This window comes from Oncorhynchus keta, chromosome 15, assembly GCF_023373465.1.
Source record: "Oncorhynchus keta strain PuntledgeMale-10-30-2019 chromosome 15, Oket_V2, whole genome shotgun sequence".
NCBI classification, from domain to species: domain Eukaryota; kingdom Metazoa; phylum Chordata; class Actinopteri; order Salmoniformes; family Salmonidae; genus Oncorhynchus; species Oncorhynchus keta.
The window spans coordinates 40,414,195-40,436,005 of NC_068435.1; the positions used below are offsets into that span (position 1 = coordinate 40,414,195).

The 21,811-nt window shown below is 41.6% G+C and overlaps 1 protein-coding gene and 1 pseudogene across 5 annotated transcripts in view; one reads left to right on the top strand and one right to left on the bottom strand.

Annotated features, from left to right (window-relative positions):
• The window catches only part of LOC118394930 (rho GTPase-activating protein 12-like), a 232,701-nt gene that overhangs the window by 117,204 nt on the left and 93,686 nt on the right, over positions 1 to 21,811 (top strand). For all 5 annotated transcript variants that reach the window (XM_052464088.1, XM_052464086.1, XM_052464087.1 and 2 more), the window contains exon 2: positions 9,771 to 10,552. In XM_052464088.1, coding sequence (XP_052320048.1) covers positions 9,842 to 10,552 — 711 coding nt within the window. In that variant the 5' untranslated portion in view covers positions 9,771 to 9,841. The remainder of the gene's footprint in view (positions 1 to 9,770; positions 10,553 to 21,811) is intronic.
• Positions 1 to 21,811, bottom strand: part of LOC118394931 (zinc finger E-box-binding homeobox 1-like) — a 209,441-nt pseudogene that overhangs the window by 59,032 nt on the left and 128,598 nt on the right.

The following is a 21,811-nucleotide window of genomic DNA, read 5'->3' on the forward strand; positions in this document are numbered from 1 at the left end:
ATATTTTTATTAAACACACACAAGAATGGTGTACAGGTATACATGACAGGTATACAATTCTTATCTAAACATTAAAGAGCCGACAGGAACAACAAGACCCAGAGTTCTGGGTGCAGAACAAATAATACAAAACACGACATACAAAACAAGGACACGTAGAAAGAAAGAGGGAAGAGGTCCCTCCTATCCCCCCCATCCCCTATTCCCCCCTCCTAACTGCTCGGGTGGCAGGGCCAGCACATGGTGCCCAAAGGTAGATTAAAATATTACAATTGAAAGTGCGTGAATAAGTACAAATTCACAGCGCCGACTCGTCCAAGTAGGAGAGGAAAGGCTGTCAGATTTTATCAACTGTTGATAATTTATTGTTCAGAATATATCTAATTCTTTCTAAGTGTACAGTGTTTGCCAATTCACTGAGCCATAATTTGGTAGAGGGCGCTTCCCTCCTTTTCCAAAACAACAAGATTAGTTTTTTTGCCGAGATGAGACCATACGAGATTAGTTGTTTTTGGGGGTTGGTTAATCCATTTAGAGACTCAGATACTCCCAGGATTATCAGAAGCGGGTCTGGATCTATTGAAGTCTCCAAAACTTCAGAGAGGATCCTAAAAATTCCACACCAATAACCATGCAAGCTAGAGCATAGGGCAAAGCAGTGGAGTAGTGTACCCTGCGTAGCCTGACATTTATCACATGTAGGGGATGTGTCAGGAAATATCCTATGCAGTTTAGTTTTGGAATAGTGTAATCTGTGTAATACCTTGAATTGCATGAGACTATGTCTGGAAATAATGGAGCATGTGTGGATATACTCCAAGCTCTCTTCCCAGTCTGCCACCGAGATGTCAGTCCCTAGTTCTTCCTCCCATTTTGCCTTGATGGCATCAGTAGAAGGTGTGCTAACAGATTGAAAAGCATCATATAGACGCGATATCAGTTTATCTGAGGTGGGGCATATTTTTATGCATCCGTGAAACATGGAAGGTTTAGCATTCCCAAATTTTGGGAGGTGTTTCCTAACGTAGTCTCTAATTTGTAGGTATCTGAAAAAATTACTTCTGGGAAGATTATAAGTTTCCCTCAGCAACTCAAAGGAAGCAAAGGTCCCTTCTATGTATAAATCCCCTTTGGTACTTATCCCCAACTCTCCCCATCGCTCAAAGGTGTTATCAAGGTTAGAAGGGGCAAAGGAGGGATTCCTGGCGACAGGGAGCATGAATGACATTGGTCTAAGCTCAAAGTGGACTTTAATTTGCTTCCAGATTCGGACTGTGCTATGTATAATAGGATTGTTACAATAAAGTGACATCTCCAGATTGACAGGCGACAAAATCACAGCGCCAATAGAGAAGGGGTGACACTCCTCATGCTCCATACTAAGCCAGCTGGATGCCGGGAGTACGTCATACAACAGAAACGTAACAATGCAGAGGTTAGCGGCCCAGTAATAAAATATCAAATTTGGGAGAGACAATCCTCCTTCCATCTTGGATTTACAGAGGTGTTTTTTACCTATCCTGTGTGTTTTATAATCCCTGATGAAAGGATTGATTATTGAGTCCAGTTGTTTATGAAAGGATTTAAGTATGAATACTGGGATGTTCTGATATAGGTAGAGCAGTTGTGGGAGGAAGACCATTTTAATGGCATTAATTCTTCCGAGCAAGGAAATTGGGAGAGTTCTCCAAAATAGTATGTTTGCTTTGAGTTTTTGTATCAGAGAGGGGAAATTCTCTTTAAATAGTAAGGAGTATTGTTTGGTAACTACAATTCCTAGGTAGGTAAATTTTTCTGAAGATAACTTAAATGGGAGATGTTCTAGCCAGGAGGTATTTTGCGACCGTATGGGCATTAATTAACTCTTGTTCCAATTTATTCTGTATCCCGAGAAGGTACCAAACAAATTGATCACATCAAGAATAGCTGGGAAACTAGCCTGGGGTTCTGTTACATAGAGGAGGATGTCATCTGCGTATAGGGAGATCTTATTTAGAGTATCTTTAGTATTATAGCCGTGTATTGCTGCATGAGATCTAATCGTCTGAGCGAGCGGTTCGATAATTAGGGCGAAGAGCATAGGCGACAGCGCACAACCCTGCCTTGTCCCCCTGTTGAGGTTAAATCGGGGCGACAATGATTGGTTAGTGAGTATTCTGGCACAGGGGTTCCTATATAAAAGCTGGATCCAATTTATGAACCTGGATCCAATATTACATTTCTGTAGGACCTTGAATAGATAGGGCCACTCAACTTGGTCAAAGGCCTTTTCGGCGTCAAGAGATATGACGGCAAGGTCGACGTTGGGTAACCTCTGAGAATACATAATATTGAAGAGGCGCCTGAGATTGAAGAATGAGTTTCTGTTAGGGATAAAGCCGGTCTGATCCGAATGGACCAATTTGCCAATTAAAGTGCTAAGCCTGTTAGCCAGAGTTTTTGCTAAAATCTTTTGGTCTGTATTAAGGAGAGATATTGGTCTGTATGACCCTACATCTTCTGGATCTTTACCCTTCTTATGTATAACTGTAATGAACGCTTCGTCCAAAGTAGAAGGGAGAGCTCCATCCTCATTGGCCTGAATCAACATTTTGTGCAGATAGGGAGAGAGCATGTTGCTGAATGTTTTATAGAATTCACCAGGGTATCCATCTGGGCCCGGGGTCTTGCCACTCTTTAGAGATGTAATTGTTTCTTGAATTTCATCAAGAGATATTTCCTTATTCAGGAAGTTAGAATCTTCCTGGTTCAGGGCAGGAAGATTACAGTCCTCCAAAAATGTTTGCATAATTAAGGGGTTAGGATCCGCTTTAGATGTATATAGAGTCTCATAAAACTGCCGGAATCTGTCATTGATGTCTTTGGGGGAAGAGAGTAATTCCCCAGGTGCAGATTTAACCCTGTGAATCATTCGCTCACTCACATTTTTTCGAAGTTGTCTGGCGAGTAATTTGTGTGGTTTGTCACCAAACTCAAAATATTTTTGCTTGGCATAGAGACAAGATTTAACAATTTTAGCTGAGAGAATCTGATTATATTCAAATTTTAAAGAGGTCATTTTTTTATGTTTCTCCATAGATGGGTGGCTAGCATTCTCCCTATCCAGTAAGTGAATTTGTCCCTCTAGTTCTTCCAGTTTTCCTCTGTTTTGCCTACTCCTGGCATCCTGAAAGGAGATGATACAGCCTCCTCAGATAAGCCTTCAGTGTTTCCCACAATAATGCTGGGGAGGTCTCTGTGTTGTCGTTGGTATCAAAGAAAAATTTAATTTGGTCTTTAAGATATTCACAGAATGTTGGTTCTGTGAGGAGCTGAGGATTCAACCTCCAGACCCTCTCGTTTGGTACAATGTCACCCAATCTCAGGGAGAAGGTGAGTGGACTGTGGTCCGATATTATAATATCATGATACCTAACCTTACAGGTATAGGGGAGTAGTCTAGCATCCAACAAAAAGTAGTCAATTCGAGTGTAAACCTTGTGAACATGAGAGTAAAAGGAGTATTCTCTACCCGTAGGGTTAGCGATCCTCCATATATCAAATAAGTTTGAATTTTTTATGTAGGTATTCAAGAATTCGCTTGAATAGGAGGTAGGGGTTCGCCGGGTAGAGGATCTATCCAAATATTGGTCTAGCACACAGTTAAGGTCCCCTCCAATGACCAGGTTAGTATGGGAGATATCTGGAATCAGGGCAAGGACTCTTTTGAAAAAAGAGGGGTTGTCAATGTTTGGCCCATTAGATATTTAGTAGAGTTACTGAGGTAGAGTGGATTTCTCCTATTGCGATCACATACCGACCCTCTTTATCCACAATAGTGGTTTTATGTAGAAAGGGAATTCCTTTCCGTACCAGAGTCGCTGTGCCTCTCGTTTTGGCAGAGAAGTTAGTGATACACTTGCCTCACCCACCTACACTTAAGTCTGCTATGAGAGTTATTCTTCAGATGGGTTTCTTGCAAAAATATAATATCAGGCGAGAGTGCTTTCAAGTGGGCTAGGACCTTGCCCCTCTTAATTGGTTCGTTTAAACCCTTGACATTCCAGGAAGTGAATGTAAGCCCCGCCCTCCTCTCGTTTGTAGTTCCTATGGTGGCCTGCATACCATGTAACTTGATAAAAAGGTAAGAAAGCGCACCAAACCATCACGCTCAGCATATGGGGGGCAGCAGCGTAGCCTAGTGGTTAGAGCGTTGGACTAGTAACCGGAAGCTGACAAGGTACAAATCTGTCGTTCTGCCCCTGAACAGGCAGTTAACCCACTGTTCCCAGGCCGTCATTGAAAATAAGAATATGTTCTTAACTGACTTGCCTGGTTAAATAAAGGTAAAATAAAAAAATAAAAAATGTAGCACCTACACCCGAGCAGTATCCAACCCACCCCTCCCCCTGCAAGCACCTTTACTTCCCACCCTGTTCCCCTAATTTCCCCAACACTTACCCCCATCAACCCACATTTAACAGGCATGTACAAACAGGAGAGAAAAAAAAGGAAAAATAAAAATAATAAACACATTGTCTGGCCGATGCCAAAAAAGCACGGCGCGACCTCAAACAAGAGGTAAAACAAAAATAAAATCCCAACTATACGTTCACCTCTCATTATCCTAGAACTTCTACTAGTAAGAGTAATGTAATGTAAACCTAAACCGAATAAGTTGCAACTTAAACATATTGCGCATTTAAGCGTCATCCTGGGTCAATCCCAGAGATAAGCAAGATATAGCCTCAAGATGATATTGCTAAGCACTGCCAGTCAAAAAATAAACCATCCGCAACCGACATAGTCAGCCGTACCTTTACATACTGTGGGTCAGGAGATCGGAACAAGGATTTGTTAAATTAAACGTTCCCCCCATTAAAAAAAAAACATGTTTAATTAAAAATATATACCTTATACATACATACATACATACATATATATATACATATATATACATATATATATATATATATATATATATATATATATGCATACATATACATACAAACATTCATACCCCAGAATAACAATCTACACTGATTTAAAATATACACATACATAATACTAAAATGCTAAGAGAAAATAGTAATAGAGTACAAATAGTAATTATATGTATGCACACCTACACATACATAAGCACTACAGAGGGCTGCTGGGACTCTAGTCGGGAGAGAGGCCCAACGGCTAGACAGCGGCAGAACGGCACAAAACATCAACTTGCTAACCAGGTGTCTGCCCCCTCCCAACCATCACCCCCAGTACCCTGCAAGCAATAAATAAATGGTATGGTAGTAAGAGTAATGTAAGGATTGTAAAATAAATAACGAAACAAAACAAAAGTGGGGGAATATAAGTATATCCGTCCGAAGGTGTCAGTGATCAAACCTGGAAGTAAAAAATATGCATCGCTGAGCACAGCCGGGATGAAAGTGAATTTAACGTTAAATGAGAGCTCTGACCGCCATCCATTGGTCTGCTCAGCGTCTTACATGCTCGGTAGCCCTTGTTGAGCCCGTTTAATACGTTTTCACCCAATATGGTATAGTATGGATTCCATGAGCAGACCCTAACACGCAATAACAAGGCACTCTAACCTGTACGGGGGATTGGTGTATATCCCCGGATAAACTTCTCTGCGTCCAAAACCGAGGAGAGACAAATCTTCTCACCGGAAGGCGGGGTAATTCTTCGTCTTGCAGGGAAGAGTAAGGCTGGGCGAAGATGGAGTTTGTAGAGTTTGGTCATGACATCTCTGTAGTCGGCGCAATGCTTTGCCACATCGGGCGCATAATCCTCATAGGCACGGAATGGATGCCCTTTATGTGACAGGTTGCCCCTCATTCGAGCTTCACGCAGGATAAGATCCTTGGTCTTGAAACTGTGACAACAGATTATTACTGGACGTTGGCCCGGTCCAGGCCCTGGGACAAGGGAGCGATGTGCGCGGTCCAGCTGGGGATCCGAATCCAAAACATCCGATCCCATTGCATCCTTCAATAGCTTGGCGAAGAAGTCGGTAGGGCGAGAGCCCGCCTCTATCCCCTCTGCCAGACCAACAACGCGAAGGTTATTACGTCTGGATCGGCCCTCCAGGTCCACCACTTTCACAGAAAGCCTCTGCACAGTATCCTGCAATGACGTGCATAGCTTCTCTAACTCGTCGATCCTACCAGCGTTGAATTCAGAAGCTTTCTCAAGGTCCACAATACTCTGGCCATGCGAAGCGGCCGTTCGAATGATGCTCTCGATTTTGGTGTCCAGTTCAGCAATAGTGGCCTTAAGATCCTCAGCTATAGCAACACGTAGCTCCCCCAGAGCCCGGGTAAGTTCTGTAAGTGTCACGTTGTTGCATGTGCCTCCCGCCATGTCTGTCTCGTTGTTTAGTGGAGAGTAGGCCTCCGCTGTGGATTTATTGTCCTTTGGTCGCTTATTACTCAGCATTTTCATATAAAAAGTTACAATCTTGTATTAGAAAGAAACGTTTGTTGTAAAAAGTGCCATAAAGTAGGTTAAATTAGATTATTTCGCAAAAAAGTTGCAGGAGCCTCTCACGCACAGCCGTTCACTCCAACATGCTAGCTCTGCCCCCCCGATAAAGCTGTCTTGATATGTTCGTCAGACGAGAGATCAGGGTCCAGAGTAACGCCGAGGTCCTTCAGTTTTTTTTTGTTTGAGACAACTGTACAACCATGAAGAGTAATTGTGAGATTCAACAGAAGATCTCTTTGTTTCTCGGGACCAAGAACAAGCATCTCCGTTTTGTCCGAGTTTAAAAAGCCCTTCCAGGAGGGCAATTTTAGGGCTTCATCATGTTTCATCCAAATGTACAGCTGTGTGTCATCCGCATAGCAGTGAAAGTTAACATTATGTTTCTGAATGACATCACCAAGAGGTAAAATATATATAGTGAAAACAATAGTGGTCCTAAAACGGAGCCTTGAAGAACACCGGAATGTACAGTTGATTTGTCAGAGGACAAACCATCCATAGAGACAAACTGATATCTTTCTAAACCAGGCTAAACCAGGCTAGAACTTGTCTGTGTAGACCAATTTGGGTTTTCCAATCTCTCCAAAGAGTGTGCTGATCGATGGTATCAAAAGCAGCACTAAGGTCAAGGAGCACGAGGACAGATGCAGAGCCTCAGTCTGACGCCATTAAAAGTGCAGTCTCAGCGCTATGATGGTGTCTAAAACCAGACTGAAGCATTTTGTATACATTGATTGTCTTCAGGAAGGCAGTGAGTTTCTGCACAACAGCTTTTTTTGTTGTTTTAAATAGAGAGGAATGGGAGATTCGATATATTCCAATTTAGTTGTTTTATATTTTCTTGTGTTCATGTTTCAAACATGTTCTCAAATACCATTTGAAATGGCAGCAGCGGTATGAGGATTCTTAAGCAACGCAATACGGCTTTCCTCAGTACGAAATCCTTGTCGACCCACTGTGCTGTCAGACTCTGCATGCTAATGGGGCTGACATCGCTGGTCCAAATGTCAGTTGTGAAGCTAATAGCAGTAAGCAAGTAGCTCATAGATGTGCGTGTCAACAATACTGTGTAAATCCGATAGGGAAACATCTGAAAAATACCACCTACTTAGTAGTCTGTGCCGGGGCTCGACCAGTCGGCGAAACCCAACATCATCCGCGGCAGAGACTGGTTGCTTGTCAAAGGCAATGAATTCCATTATCTTGGCGTTAATGGATTTTGCCTTTGAGTTGTCTCGCTGAAATGTTCTTACCCTTTCAAATGACTGCTCAACTTGAACTTGTTTTAGTTGTTGAAAGTGTGCACTTCGTATTTTTCTGCTTATGTTCTGTGGAGCTCTGTATTTTTTGGTGGCGTCATTACGTCATCTACCTACATTATATAGGTATGCACGTAAACTTTAACATCGGTTTTGCACATCAGCACCAAAATTGACATCGGACCCATGCTGACGTTGGCATTTTTAGCTAATATCGACCGATTCCGATATGCTTGCCGATTTTTATATCATGCATCCCTAGTTGAGATGTGTCTGTTACTTGAACTCTGACACATTTATTTGGGCTGCAATCTGAGGTGCAGTTAACTCTAATGAACTTACCCTCTGCAGCAGAGGTAACTCTGTCTTCCTTTCCTTTTGTCTTTTACCAAATAGAGTTATCTTCTGTATACCCCTCCCACCTTGTAACAACACAACTGATTGGCTCAAATGCATTAAGGAAAGAAATTTCTCTAATTAACTTTTAATAAGGCATACCTGTTAATTGAAATGCATTCCAGGTGACTACCTCATTAAGCTGGTTGAGAGTGTGCAAAGCTGTCATCAAAGCAAAGGGTGGCTACTTTCAAGAATCTCAAGTATAAAATATATTTTGATTTGTTTAACACTTTTTTTTTGGTTACTACATGATTCCATGTGTTATTTAATAGTGTTGTCTTCACTATTATCCTACAATGAAGAAAATGGAATGAGTATGTGTGTCAACTTTTATCATTTGTATCATTTTTGCACATCGATTCTTGGAGTCAAAGTATAGATATAATATTACGATATGGAACGATCAACCCCCCCACCCCAGCACTACTAGCTCGTGAATTTAGCAAAATGGTATTTAGCTAGCCAACTATCCAATTAGAGTTAGCGATTAGCATTGTTAGGCAAACGGCAACTTCCTTTAGTGTTTTGCAGAGTTCAAGAAACACAAACTAATAATAGCCTATAGAATAGAAACATCTGGATTAGACTAATAGAAACATCTGGATTAATATTTAGAAGCAATGTGGAAAGCAGCATCTTTCTTGTTTGAGAAGAATCTGTTGTGAATGATTTGACAGCATGCTGAGAGAATGGAGGAACTGGCTGCTTGAGTGACAGGTTTGGTGTGTGTGGGGCCCGGCAACTGGATGCAAGCAGGAGTGGGAGGGAGGGTACTCTGTACTCGGGGGTTGCGGTAAAGCGCAGACTGATCATTAGTAACAATTGTTATCTAGGCGATTTTCTAGGTGCTCTGGTGCTCCCAAAAATTAGAATTCCAGGTTGCACAGAAAAATATGAGAGCATATGCAACCTTTTTAGTTGCATTTAGAGCCCTGCTCACAGCCTCTAATCCAGAGGTATACAAACCCAATTAATATCCTTCAATTCATAAAATGTTCATCAGTTATCAAACTGAAAAGAAACCAATAAATACATTTACTCAAAACAAAACAAAATTATGATAATTGTCCCATACAATAATCTGTACTTTTTAAAAGTTTTTGTTCAAATGTATTTTTTATTTTTGGCAACCCATTGTAGTTCCCCGGCGACCCCACTAGGGGGGTTGCAGCCCCTACTTTGAATGTCACTGCTCTGATCTTATCTACCACTCAGGCTAGGAGCAGCACAACTCTCAATGTACTACACCATAGACCCTTGTGTATGGGGGTTACTGAATCAGTCTTCTCTTCAGGCTATGCTCCTGAGTCCCAGTCCCTCACACTGTGTGTTTGTGTAATCTTATCTACCTGTCAGGCAGCTTCTTAGGCTAGGAGCACAACTCTTACTGAGTTTACATAGACTTGGGGAAAGTCTTCAGTCTATGCTCCCTCATCCCATCCATCCATTCTATATTGTGTGTGTCTGTCTAAACGAAGGATGCAAGACCAGAAATCTTGGCATTAGACGATTCCAGATCTCTTGCTGATTTCCCTCCTGATTCCAGGAATGTTTTAACAGCATTTTCAACCCTTGTCTGTATGTGTACTAATGTTATCATAACATAGGCCTAATCTCGCTCCCCTGTTTCCTTCTCCCCAGTTACACAGTGGGACATGCAGAGCCAGGCTGTGTCCCTGCGGTGGTAAGGTCCAGACAGCATTTTCACGGTCATGGCGTCAGATCGAGAGGGGCGTGGGTGTGAGCTGCCCATTGCCCCAGGCCAGGTGTACATTGAGGTGGAGTATGATTATGAGTACAAGGCCAAGGAGCGCCAGATCTCCATCCGCCAGGGAGAGTGCTACATGCTGGTGAAGAAGACCAACGAGGACTGGTGGCAAGTCAAGAAAGAGGAGGGAACCAAGGCGTTTTACATACCAGCGCAGTATGTCAGAGAGGTCCGCAAGGCCCTCATGCCCCCTCCCAAGCCTCTGCACCTGGGGCATCACGGTGGGGGGAGCGGGGGAAACTCGGTCTTGGTCAAGGCAAGCGTCTCTAACGAGAACCTGAACTTGACCAGTTTCAGCCGGCCCTCTCCCTCGTCACCCTCCCCCTCCTCATCGTCGGGGGCTGCCCTCACCCCTCCGAGCCAGCGCAGGGACAGGGACGCCAACCAGAATCCTGGTAGAGACCCTGGCAGGCTCACAAACCATGACAGGGCCCTGGCAGACATTATAAAGAACAACCACACCCACCCTCACAGCCATGCTGCTGGACGAGGATGTAACACGCTGCCCCGTGCCGATGCCTCTTCCCCTGAGCTCCGCAGGGTGCCCCTGAATGTGGAGATGCCCCCAGGGCACTGTGACTCAGAGGGTTCGGAGAGACGCAACGACTCGGAGTCTGGAGACGAGCTGAGCAGCAGCTCTACTGAGCACCTGCAGGTAAGAATGGAAATATCTTAATTTCTCTAAAGTTTTAGATGGAAGCTGGTGATTTTCATTATGGGGTTTTTACTTCTCCAAAGCTGACTGTATGAAATGTTCTCTTGCTTTTCATGCACCGAAGGTGTAAATCTTACCGTGAAATGCTTACGTACAATCCCTTAACCAACGATGCAATTCAAGAAATAGAGTAAAAAAATATGGACTAAATAAACGAAGGTATAAAATAAAAAGTAACACAATTAAATTACATAACAATAACGAGGCTATATATAGGTGGTACCGAGTCGATGTGCGGGAGTACAGGTTAGTTGAGGTAGTTTGTACATGTAGTTTTGGGTAAAGTGACTATGCAAACAGCGAGAAGCATCAGTGTAAAAACAAAGAGGGGGGTCATTGTAAGTAGTCTTGGTGGCCTTTTAATTCATTGTTCAGCAGTCCTATAGCTTGGGGGTAGAAGCTGTTAATGAGCCTTTTGGACCTAGACTTGGCGCTCCGGTACCACTTAACATGCGGTAGCAGAGAGAACAGTCTATGACTTGGATGACTGGAGTCTTTTTTTACAATTTTTGGGTCCTTCCTCTGAACCCGCCAAGTATATAGGTCCTGGATGGCAGGAAGCTTGGCCCCAGTGATGTATTGGACCATAAAGCCCTACCCTCTTTAGCGCTTTATGGTCAGATGCCGAGCAGTTGCCAGGCTGTGATGCAACCTGTCAGGATGCTCTCGATGGTGCAGCTGTATAATTATTCAAGTATATGGAGACCCATGCCAATATTTTTGTCAGTCTCCTGAGGGGGAAAAGGTGTTGTCATGCCCTCTTCATGACCGTCTTGGTGTGTTTGGACCATGATAGTTTGTTGGTGATGTAGACACCAAGGAACTTGAAACTCTCGACACGCTCCACTACAGCATTGTCAATGTTAATGTGAGCCCTCCTTTCCCTGTAGTCCACGATCATCTCCTTTGTCTTGCTCATATTGAGGGAGAGGACAGGCCATCACACTGCCAGGTCTCTGACCTCCTCCCTATAGGCTGTCTCCTCGTTGCCAGTGAACAGACCTACCACTTTTGTTATGTCTACAAACTTGTTGGAGTTGTGCTTGGCCATGCAGTTGTGGGTGAACAGGAAGTACAGGAGGGGACTAAGCACGCACCCCTGAGGGGCCCTGGTGTTGAGGATCAGCATAGCAGATGTGTTGTTTCCTACCCTTACCACCTGGGGGTGGCTGTCAGGAAGTCCAGGATCCAGTTGCAGAGGAAAATGTCTAGTCCCAGGGTCCTTAGCTTTGTGGGCACTATGGTGTTGAACAATGAGCTGTAAACAGTATTCTCACATAGGTGTTCCTTTTGTCCAATTGGGAAAGGGCAAAGTGCGATTGAGATTGCGTCATCTGTGGATCTGTTGGCGGTGTGCGAATTGTAGTGGGTCTAGGGTTTCCGGGATGATGGTGTTGATGTGAGCCATGACCAGCCTTTCAAAGCACTTCATAGCTACCGAGGTGAGTGCTACGGGGCCATTATCATTTAGGCAGGTTACCTTAGTGTTCTTGGCCACAGGCACTATGGTGGTCTGCTTAAAACATGTTTGTATTACAAACTCGGACAGTTGAAAATGTCAGTGAAGACACTTGCCAGTTGGTCAGTGCATGCTCGCAGTACACGTCCTGTTAATCTGTCTTGCCCTGGTCCTTGTGAATGTTGACCTGTTTAAAGGTCTTACTCACATCGGCTGCGGAGAGCATGATCACACAGTCTTCCAGAACAGCTGGTGCTCTCATGCATGTTTCAGTGTTTTTTGCCTCGCATTCTTGGTCACAGGGACTATGGCGGTCTGCTTGAAACGTGGGTATTACAGACTCGGTCAGGGAGAGGTTGAAAGTGTCAGTGTGTTGGTATTGAGGTAGAGCTCTTGTTCTTCTTTTAGGTAGCCTTATACAATATTCATTTTTTGAAGGAATTGATAGAGTAGGCCTAAATGGGATGTATACTGGTAGTTGGTCTGAGCTTTGTCATCATTACCTTTTTAAGTCATGTTAGTTTAGAGCACAAAATGTTTTCTTTAATTTATTAGGTTCCCCATTTGCTACTGCACAAGCAGCGGCTACGTTTTCTGGGATCCACATTACGGTTGAAGGTGGGAACCCGGTTACCAAGATTTCCTGGGATTTACACCCCAAAGCCACTCCCTTTTCCCGGGATAAATAACTGCGAGAAATTGGTAAATTATAATAAATTATTAATATGAATAACATGGTGTGAAATGGAACTGTTAAATGATATGCAATGTCTAAATCTGGCTTCTCAACGCTCAGGGTGGGGACAACCCCATTTCAATCTGGAGTGCAGTTCACATGTAGATCTATCGTCTCAAAATGGTAACTTTTTTTTTCTTGTGACCAGTAGGCCAACATTTGCTGCAGCATCGACTAATATAAAGACTGAATGCATGTCTAATTTATCCATCTGTCTTTCGGGGCTCACCTTGTTTTTTAATTGTAAAGATTTTTTTATTTTTTTTATTGCAGCTGCAGAGTTTAAAAAAAAATAGCCTGTCACTCGAGTATCGTTGCTTTGAATCGGTGCATGCACAAGCATTCTCTTGCAGTATTTTTCTCTCTCCATCAACTCCATTCAAATTGGATACAAAATAGATAATCCTGTTCTATATTGATATATCGTCTTATATTTAGATCTCCAAGCCTACCTCTTTTAGGTAATAAAGCCAATGCAGTATTAACCTTATATTTATCTAATTCATGATGGGTTATGCATAGTAAGCTTCTAACTTATAGCCTATCTCTTCTGCAATATGCAAGCACCTGTGCTCCAATAGCCACTTCTTAAAAAATGCTCCTAAGTTCTTTGAGTCCCATGCAGGAAAAGCTAGAGTAGAACAGCTTGATGGATGATATATTTTTTATAGCATTTCTTATACCAATAGTGGTCACTGCAGGGAGGTGAGAGGGACAACGGTGCTAGTCACACAGTCACTCGCTGTTTATTTTTATTTTTTATTTTTTTAGCACAGCAAGTCTGAGCAAGGCCTAGAAAAATCAAATCGATTGCGGTCGGACTCCCTAGTCATTTGTGTGTCTTAATTATTTAATCAAACAGTTCGCTTAAAGCATCAGACAAGCTCAGTGCATGCAGTTGATTTGATCAAAACACAAAGAATGTGTCTTTATATGGAAAAATACACGTTACCAATCGATTGTTCGAAAGGTGCATTTGTTTTTGTCGGGGACAGCCCTATATCATTCTGCCAAGAAATACATATCACTGATGCATTCTGTTCATGTAGGGCTGTGACGGTAATTGGAAATACATATGACTGATGCATTCTGTTCATGTAGGGCTGTGACGGTAATTGGAAATACACATCACTGATGCATTCTGTTCATATAGGGCTGTGACAGTAATTGGAAATACACATCACTGATGCATTCTGTTCATGTAGGGCTGTGACGGTAATTGGAAATACATATCACTGATGCATTCTGTTCATGTAGGGCTGTGAAGGTAATTGGAAATACATATCACTGATGCATTCTGTTCATGTAGGGCTGTGAAGGTAATTGGAAATACATATGACTGATGCATTCTGTTCATGTAGGGCTGTGACGGTAATTGGAAATACACATCACTGATGCATTCTGTTCATATAGGGCTGTGACAGTAATTGGAAATACACATCACTGATGCATTCTGTTCATGTAGGGCTGTGACGGTAATTGGAAATACATATCACTGATGCATTCTGTTCATGTAGGGCTGTGAAGGTAATTGGAAATACATATCACTGATGCATTCTGTTCATGTAGGGCTGTGAAGGTAATTGGAAATACATATGACTGATGCATTCTGTTCATGTAGGGCTGTGAAGGTAATTGGAAATACATATCACTGATGCATTCTGTTCATGTAGGGCTGTGAAGGTAATTGGAAATACATATCACTGATGCATTCTGTTCATGTAGGGCTGTGAAGGTAATTGGAAATACATATCACTGATGCATTCTGTTCATGTAGGGCTGTGAAGGTAATTGGAAATACATATGACTGATGCATTCTGTTCATGTAGGGCTGTGACAGTAATTGGAAATACATATCACTGATGCATTCTGTTCATGTAGGGCTGTGAAGGTAATTGGAAATACATATCACTGATGCATTCTGTTCATGTAGGGCTGTGAAGGTAATTGGAAATACATATCACTGATGCATTCTGTTCATGTAGGGCTGTGACAGTAATTGGAAATACACATCACTGATGCATTCTGTTCATGTAGGGCTGTGAAGGTAATTGGAAATACATATCACTGATGCATTCTGTTCATGTAGGGCTGTGACAGTAATTGGAAATACACATCACTGATGCATTCTGTTCATGTAGGGCTGTGAAGGTAATTGGAAATACATATCACTGATGCATTCTGTTCATGTAGGGCTGTGACAGTAATTGGAAATACACATCACTGATGCATTCTGTTCATGTAGGGCTGTGAAGGTAATTGGAAATACATATCACTGATGCATTCTGTTCATGTAGGGCTGTGACAGTAATTGGAAATACATATGACTGATGCATTCTGTTCATGTAGGGCTGTGACGGTAATTGGAAATACACATCACTGATGCATTCTGTTCATGTAGGGCTGTGAAGGTAATTGGAAATACATATCACTGATGCATTCTGTTCATGTAGGGCTGTGACAGTAATTGGAAATACACATCACTGATGCATTCTGTTCATGTAGGGCTGTGAAGGTAATTGGAAATACACATCACTGATGCATTCTGTTCATGTAGGGCTGTGACAGTAATTGGAAATACATATCACTGATGCATTCTGTTCATGTAGGGCTGTGACGGTAATTGGAAATACATATGACTGATGCATTCTGTTCATGTAGGGCTGTGAAGGTAATTGGAAATACATATCACTGATGCATTCTGTTCATGTAGGGCTGTGAAGGTAATTGGAAATACATATCACTGATGCATTCTGTTCATGTAGGGCTGTGACGGTAATTGGAAATACATATGACTGATGCATTCTGTTCATGTAGGGCTGTGAAGGTAATTGGAAATGCATATGACTGATGCATTCTGTTCATGTAGGGCTGTGACAGTAATTGGAAATACATATCACTGATGCATTCTGTTCATGTAGGGCTGTGAAGGTAATTGGAAATACATATCACTGATGCATTCTGTTCATGTAGGGCTGTGAAGGTAATTGGAAATACATATGACTGATGCATTCTGTTCATGTAGGGCTGTGACGGTAATTGGAAATACATATCACTGATGCATTCTGTTCATGTAGGGCTGTGAAGGTAATTGGAAATACATATCACTGATGCATTCTGTTCATGTAGGGCTGTGACGGTAATTGGAAATACATATGACTGATGCATTCTGTTCATGTAGGGCTGTGACGGTAATTGGAAATACATATCACTGATGCATTCTGTTCATGTAGGGCTGTGACAGTAATTGGAAATACATATCACTGATGCATTCTGTTCATGTAGGGCTGTGAAGGTAATTGGAAATACACATCACTGATGCATTTTGTTCATGTAGGGCTGTGACGGTTATTGGAAATACATATGACTGATGCATTCTGTTCATGTAGGGCTGTGACGGTAATTGGAAATACATATCACTGATGCATTCTGTTCATGTAGGGCTGTGACGGTAATTGGAAATACATATCACTGATGCATTCTGTTCATGTAGGGCTGTGACGGTAATTGGAAATACATATCACTGATGCATTCTGTTCATGTAGGGCTGTGACGGTAATTGGAAATACATATCACTGATGCATTCTGTTCATGTAGGGCTGTGACGGTAATTGGAAATACATATCACTGATGCATTCTGTTCATGTAGGGCTGTGACGGTAATTGGAAATACATATGACTGATGCATTCTGTTCATGTAGGGCTGTGACGGTAATTGGAAATACATATCACTGATGCATTCTGTTCATGTAGGGCTGTGACGAAATTGGAAATACATATCACTGATGCATTCTGTTCATGTAGGGCTGTGAAGGTAATTGGAAATACACATCACTGATGCATTCTGTTCATGTAGGGCTGTGACAGTAATTGGAAATGCACATCACTGATGCATTCTGTTCATGTAGGGCTGTGAAGGTAATTTGAAATACACATCACTGATGCATTCTGTTCATGTAGGGCTGTGAAGGTAATTGGAAATACATATGACTGATGCATTCTGTTCATGTAGGGCTGTGAAGGTAATTGGAAATACATATCACTGATGCATTCTGTTCATGTAGGGCTGTGACAGTAATTGGAAATACATATCACTGATGCATTCTGTTCATGTAGGGCTGTGACGGTAATTGGAAATACATATGACTGATGCATTCTGTTCATGTAGGGCTGTGACGGTAATTGGAAATACATATGACTGATGCATTCTGTTCATGTAGGGCTGTGACGGTAATTGGAAATACATATCACTGATGCATTCTGTTCATGTAGGGCTGTGAAGGTAATTGGAAATACATATCACTGATGCATTCTGTTCATGTAGGGCTGTGACGGTAATTGGAAATACATATCACTGATGCATTCTGTTCATGTAGGGCTGTGAAGGTAATTGGAAATACATATGACTGATGCATTCTGTTCATGTAGGGCTGTGAAGGTAATTGGAAATACATATCACTGATGCATTCTGTTCATGTAGGGCTGTGAAGGTAATTGGAAATACATATCACTGATGCATTCTGTTCATGTAGGGCTGTGACAGTAATTGGAAATACATATCACTGATGCATTCTGTTCATGTAGGGCTGTGAAGGTAATTGAAAATACATATGACTGATGCATTCTGTTCATGTAGGGCTGTGACAGTAATTGGAAATACATATGACTGATGCATTCTGTTCATGTAGGGCTGTGAAGGTAATTGGAAATACATATGACTGATGCATTCTGTTCATGTAGGGTTGTGACTGTAATTGGAAATACATATGACTGATGCATTCTGTTCATGTAGGGCTGTGACGGTAATTGGAAATACATATGACTGATGCATTCTGTTCATGTAGGGCTGTGAAGGTAATTGGAAATACATATCACTGATGCATTCTGTTCATGTAGGGCTGTGAAGGTAATTGGAAATACATATCACTGATGCATTCTGTTCATGTAGGGCTGTGACAGTAATTGGAAATACATATGACTGATGCATTCTGTTCATGTAGGGCTGTGAAGGTAATTGGAAATACATATGACTGATGCATTCTGTTCATGTAGGGCTGTGAAGGTAATTGGAAATACATATCACTGATGCATTCTGTTCATGTAGGGCTGTGACGGTAATTGGAAATACATATGACTGATGCATTCTGTTCATGTAGGGCTGTGAAGGTAATTGGAAATACACATCACTGATGCATTCTGTTCATGTAGGGCTGTGAAGGTAATTGGAAATACATATGACTGATGCATTCCGTTCATGTAGGGCTGTGAAGGTAATTGGAAATACATATGACTGATGCATTCTGTTCATGTAGGGCTGTGAAGGTAATTGGAAATACATATCACTGATGCATTCTGTTCATGTAGGGCTGTGACGGTAATTGGAAATACATATGACTGATGCATTCTGTTCATGTAGGGCTGTGACAGTAATTGGAAATACATATGACTGATGCATTCTGTTCATGTAGGGCTGTGAAGGTAATTGGAAATACATATGACTGATGCATTCTGTTCATGTAGGGCTGTGACGGTAATTGGAAATACATATCACTGATGCATTCTGTTCATGTAGGGCTGTGAAGGTAATTGGAAATACATATGACTGATGCATTCTGTTCATGTAGGGCTGTGACAGTAATTGGAAATACATATGACTGATGCATTCTGTTCATGTAGGGCTGTGAAGGTAATTGGAAATACATATGACTGATGCATTCTGTTCATGTAGGGCTGTGACAGTAATTGGAAATACATATGACTGATGCATTCTGTTCATGTAGGGCTGTGAAGGTAATTGGAAATACATATCACTGATGCATTCTGTTCATGTAGGGCTGTGACAGTAATTGGAAATACATATCACTGATGCATTCTGTTCATGTAGGGCTGTGACGGTAATTGGAAATACATATGACTGATGCATTCTGTTCATGTAGGGCTGTGACGGTAATTGGAAATACATATGACTGATGCATTCTGTTCATGTAGGGCTGTGACGGTAATTGGAAATACATATCACTGATGCATTCTGTTCATGTAGGGCTGTGACGGTAATTGGAAATACATATCACTGATGCATTCTGTTCATGTAGGGCTGTGACGGTAATTGGAAATACATATCACTGATGCATTCTGTTCATGTAGGGCTGTGAAGGTAATTGGAAATACATATGACTGATGCATTCTGTTCATGTAGGGCTGTGAAGGTAATTGGAAATACATATCACTGATGCATTCTGTTCATGTAGGGCTGTGAAGGTAATTGGAAATACATATCACTGATGCATTCTGTTCATGTAGGGCTGTGACAGTAATTGGAAATACATTTCACTGATGCATTCTGTTCATGCAGGGCTGTGAAGGTAATTGGAAATACATATGACTGATGCATTCTGTTCATGTAGGGCTGTGACAGTAATTGGAAATACATATGACTGATGCATTCTGTTCATGTAGGGCTGTGAAGGTAATTGGAAATACATATGACTGATGCATTCTGTTCATGTAGGGTTGTGACTGTAATTGGAAATACATATGACTGATGCATTCTGTTCATGTAGGGCTGTGACGGTAATTGGAAATACATATGACTGATGCATTCTGTTCATGTAGGGCTGTGAAGGTAATTGGAAATACATATCACTGATGCATTCTGTTCATGTAGGGCTGTGAAGGTAATTGGAAATACATATCACTGATGCATTCTGTTCATGTAGGGCTGTGACAGTAATTGGAAATACATATGACTGATGCATTCTGTTCATGTAGGGCTGTGAAGGTAATTGGAAATACATATGACTGATGCATTCTGTTCATGTAGGGCTGTGAAGGTAATTGGAAATACATATCACTGATGCATTCTGTTCATGTAGGGCTGTGACGGTAATTGGAAATACATATGACTGATGCATTCTGTTCATGTAGGGCTGTGAAGGTAATTGGAAATACACATCACTGATGCATTCTGTTCATGTAGGGCTGTGAAGGTAATTGGAAATACATATGACTGATGCATTCCGTTCATGTAGGGCTGTGAAGGTAATTGGAAATACATATGACTGATGCATTCTGTTCATGTAGGGCTGTGAAGGTAATTGGAAATACATATCACTGATGCATTCTGTTCATGTAGGGCTGTGACGGTAATTGGAAATACATATGACTGATGCATTCTGTTCATGTAGGGCTGTGACAGTAATTGGAAATACATATGACTGATGCATTCTGTTCATGTAGGGCTGTGAAGGTAATTGGAAATACATATGACTGATGCATTCTGTTCATGTAGGGCTGTGACGGTAATTGGAAATACATATCACTGATGCATTCTGTTCATGTAGGGCTGTGAAGGTAATTGGAAATACATATCACTGATGCATTCTGTTCATGTAGGGCTGTGACGGTAATTGGAAATACATATCACTGATGCATTCTGTTCATGTAGGGCTGTGAAGGTAATTGGAAATACATATGACTGATGCATTCTGTTCATGTAGGGCTGTGAAGGTAATTGGAAATACATATCACTGATGCATTCTGTTCATGTAGGGCTGTGAAGGTAATTGGAAATACATATCACTGATGCATTCTGTTCATGTAGGGCTGTGACGGTAATTGGAAATACATATGACTGATGCATTCTGTTCATGCAGGGCTGTGAAGGTAATTGGAAATACATATGACTGATGCATTCTGTTCATGTAGGGCTGTGAAGGTAATTGGAAATACATATGACTGATGCATTCTGTTCATGTAGGGCTGTGACGGTAATTGGAAATACATATCACTGATGCATTCTGTTCATGTAGGGCTGTGAAGGTAATTGGAAATACATATCACTGATGCATTCTGTTCATGTAGGGCTGTGACGGTAATTGGAAATACATATCACTGATGCATTCTGTTCATGTAGGGCTGTGAAGGTAATTGGAAATACATATGACTGATGCATTCTGTTCATGTAGGGCTGTGAAGGTAATTGGAAATACATATCACTGATGCATTCTGTTCATGTAGGGCTGTGAAGGTAATTGGAAATACATATCACTGATGCATTCTGTTCATGTAGGGCTGTGACAGTAATTGGAAATACATATCACTGATGCATTCTGTTCATGCAGGGCTGTGAAGGTAATTGGAAATACATATGACTGATGCATTCTGTTCATGTAGGGCTGTGACAGTAATTGGAAATACATATGACTGATGCATTCTGTTCATGTAGGGCTGTGAAGGTAATTGGAAATACATATGACTGATGCATTCTGTTCATGTAGGGTTGTGACTGTAATTGGAAATACATATGACTGATGCATTCTGTTCATGTAGGGCTGTGACGGTAATTGGAAATACATATGACTGATGCATTCTGTTCATGTAGGGCTGTGAAGGTAATTGGAAATACATATGACTGATGCATTCTGTTCATGTAGGGCTGTGACAGTAATTGGAAATACATATGACTGATGCATTCTGTTCATGTAGGGCTGTGAAGGTAATTGGAAATACATATGACTGATGCATTCTGTTCATGTAGGGCTGTGACAGTAATTGGAAATACATATGACTGATGCATTCTGTTCATGTAGGGCTGTGAAGGTAATTGGAAATACATATCACTGATGCATTCTGTTCATGTAGGGCTGTGACAGTAATTGGAAATACATATGACTGATGCATTCTGTTCATGTAGGGCTGTGAAGGTAATTGGAAATACATATCACTGATGCATTCTGTTCATGTAGGGCTGTGACAGTAATTGGAAATACATATCACTGATGCATTCTGTTCATGTAGGGCTGTGAAGGTAATTGGAAATACATATCACTGATGCATTCTGTTCATGTAGGGCTGTGAAGGTAATTGGAAATACATATCACTGATGCATTCTGTTCATGTAGGGCTGTGACAGTAATTGGAAATACATATCACTGATGCATTCTGTTCATGTAGGGCTGTGACAGTAATTGGAAATACATATGACTGATGCATTCTGTTCATGTAG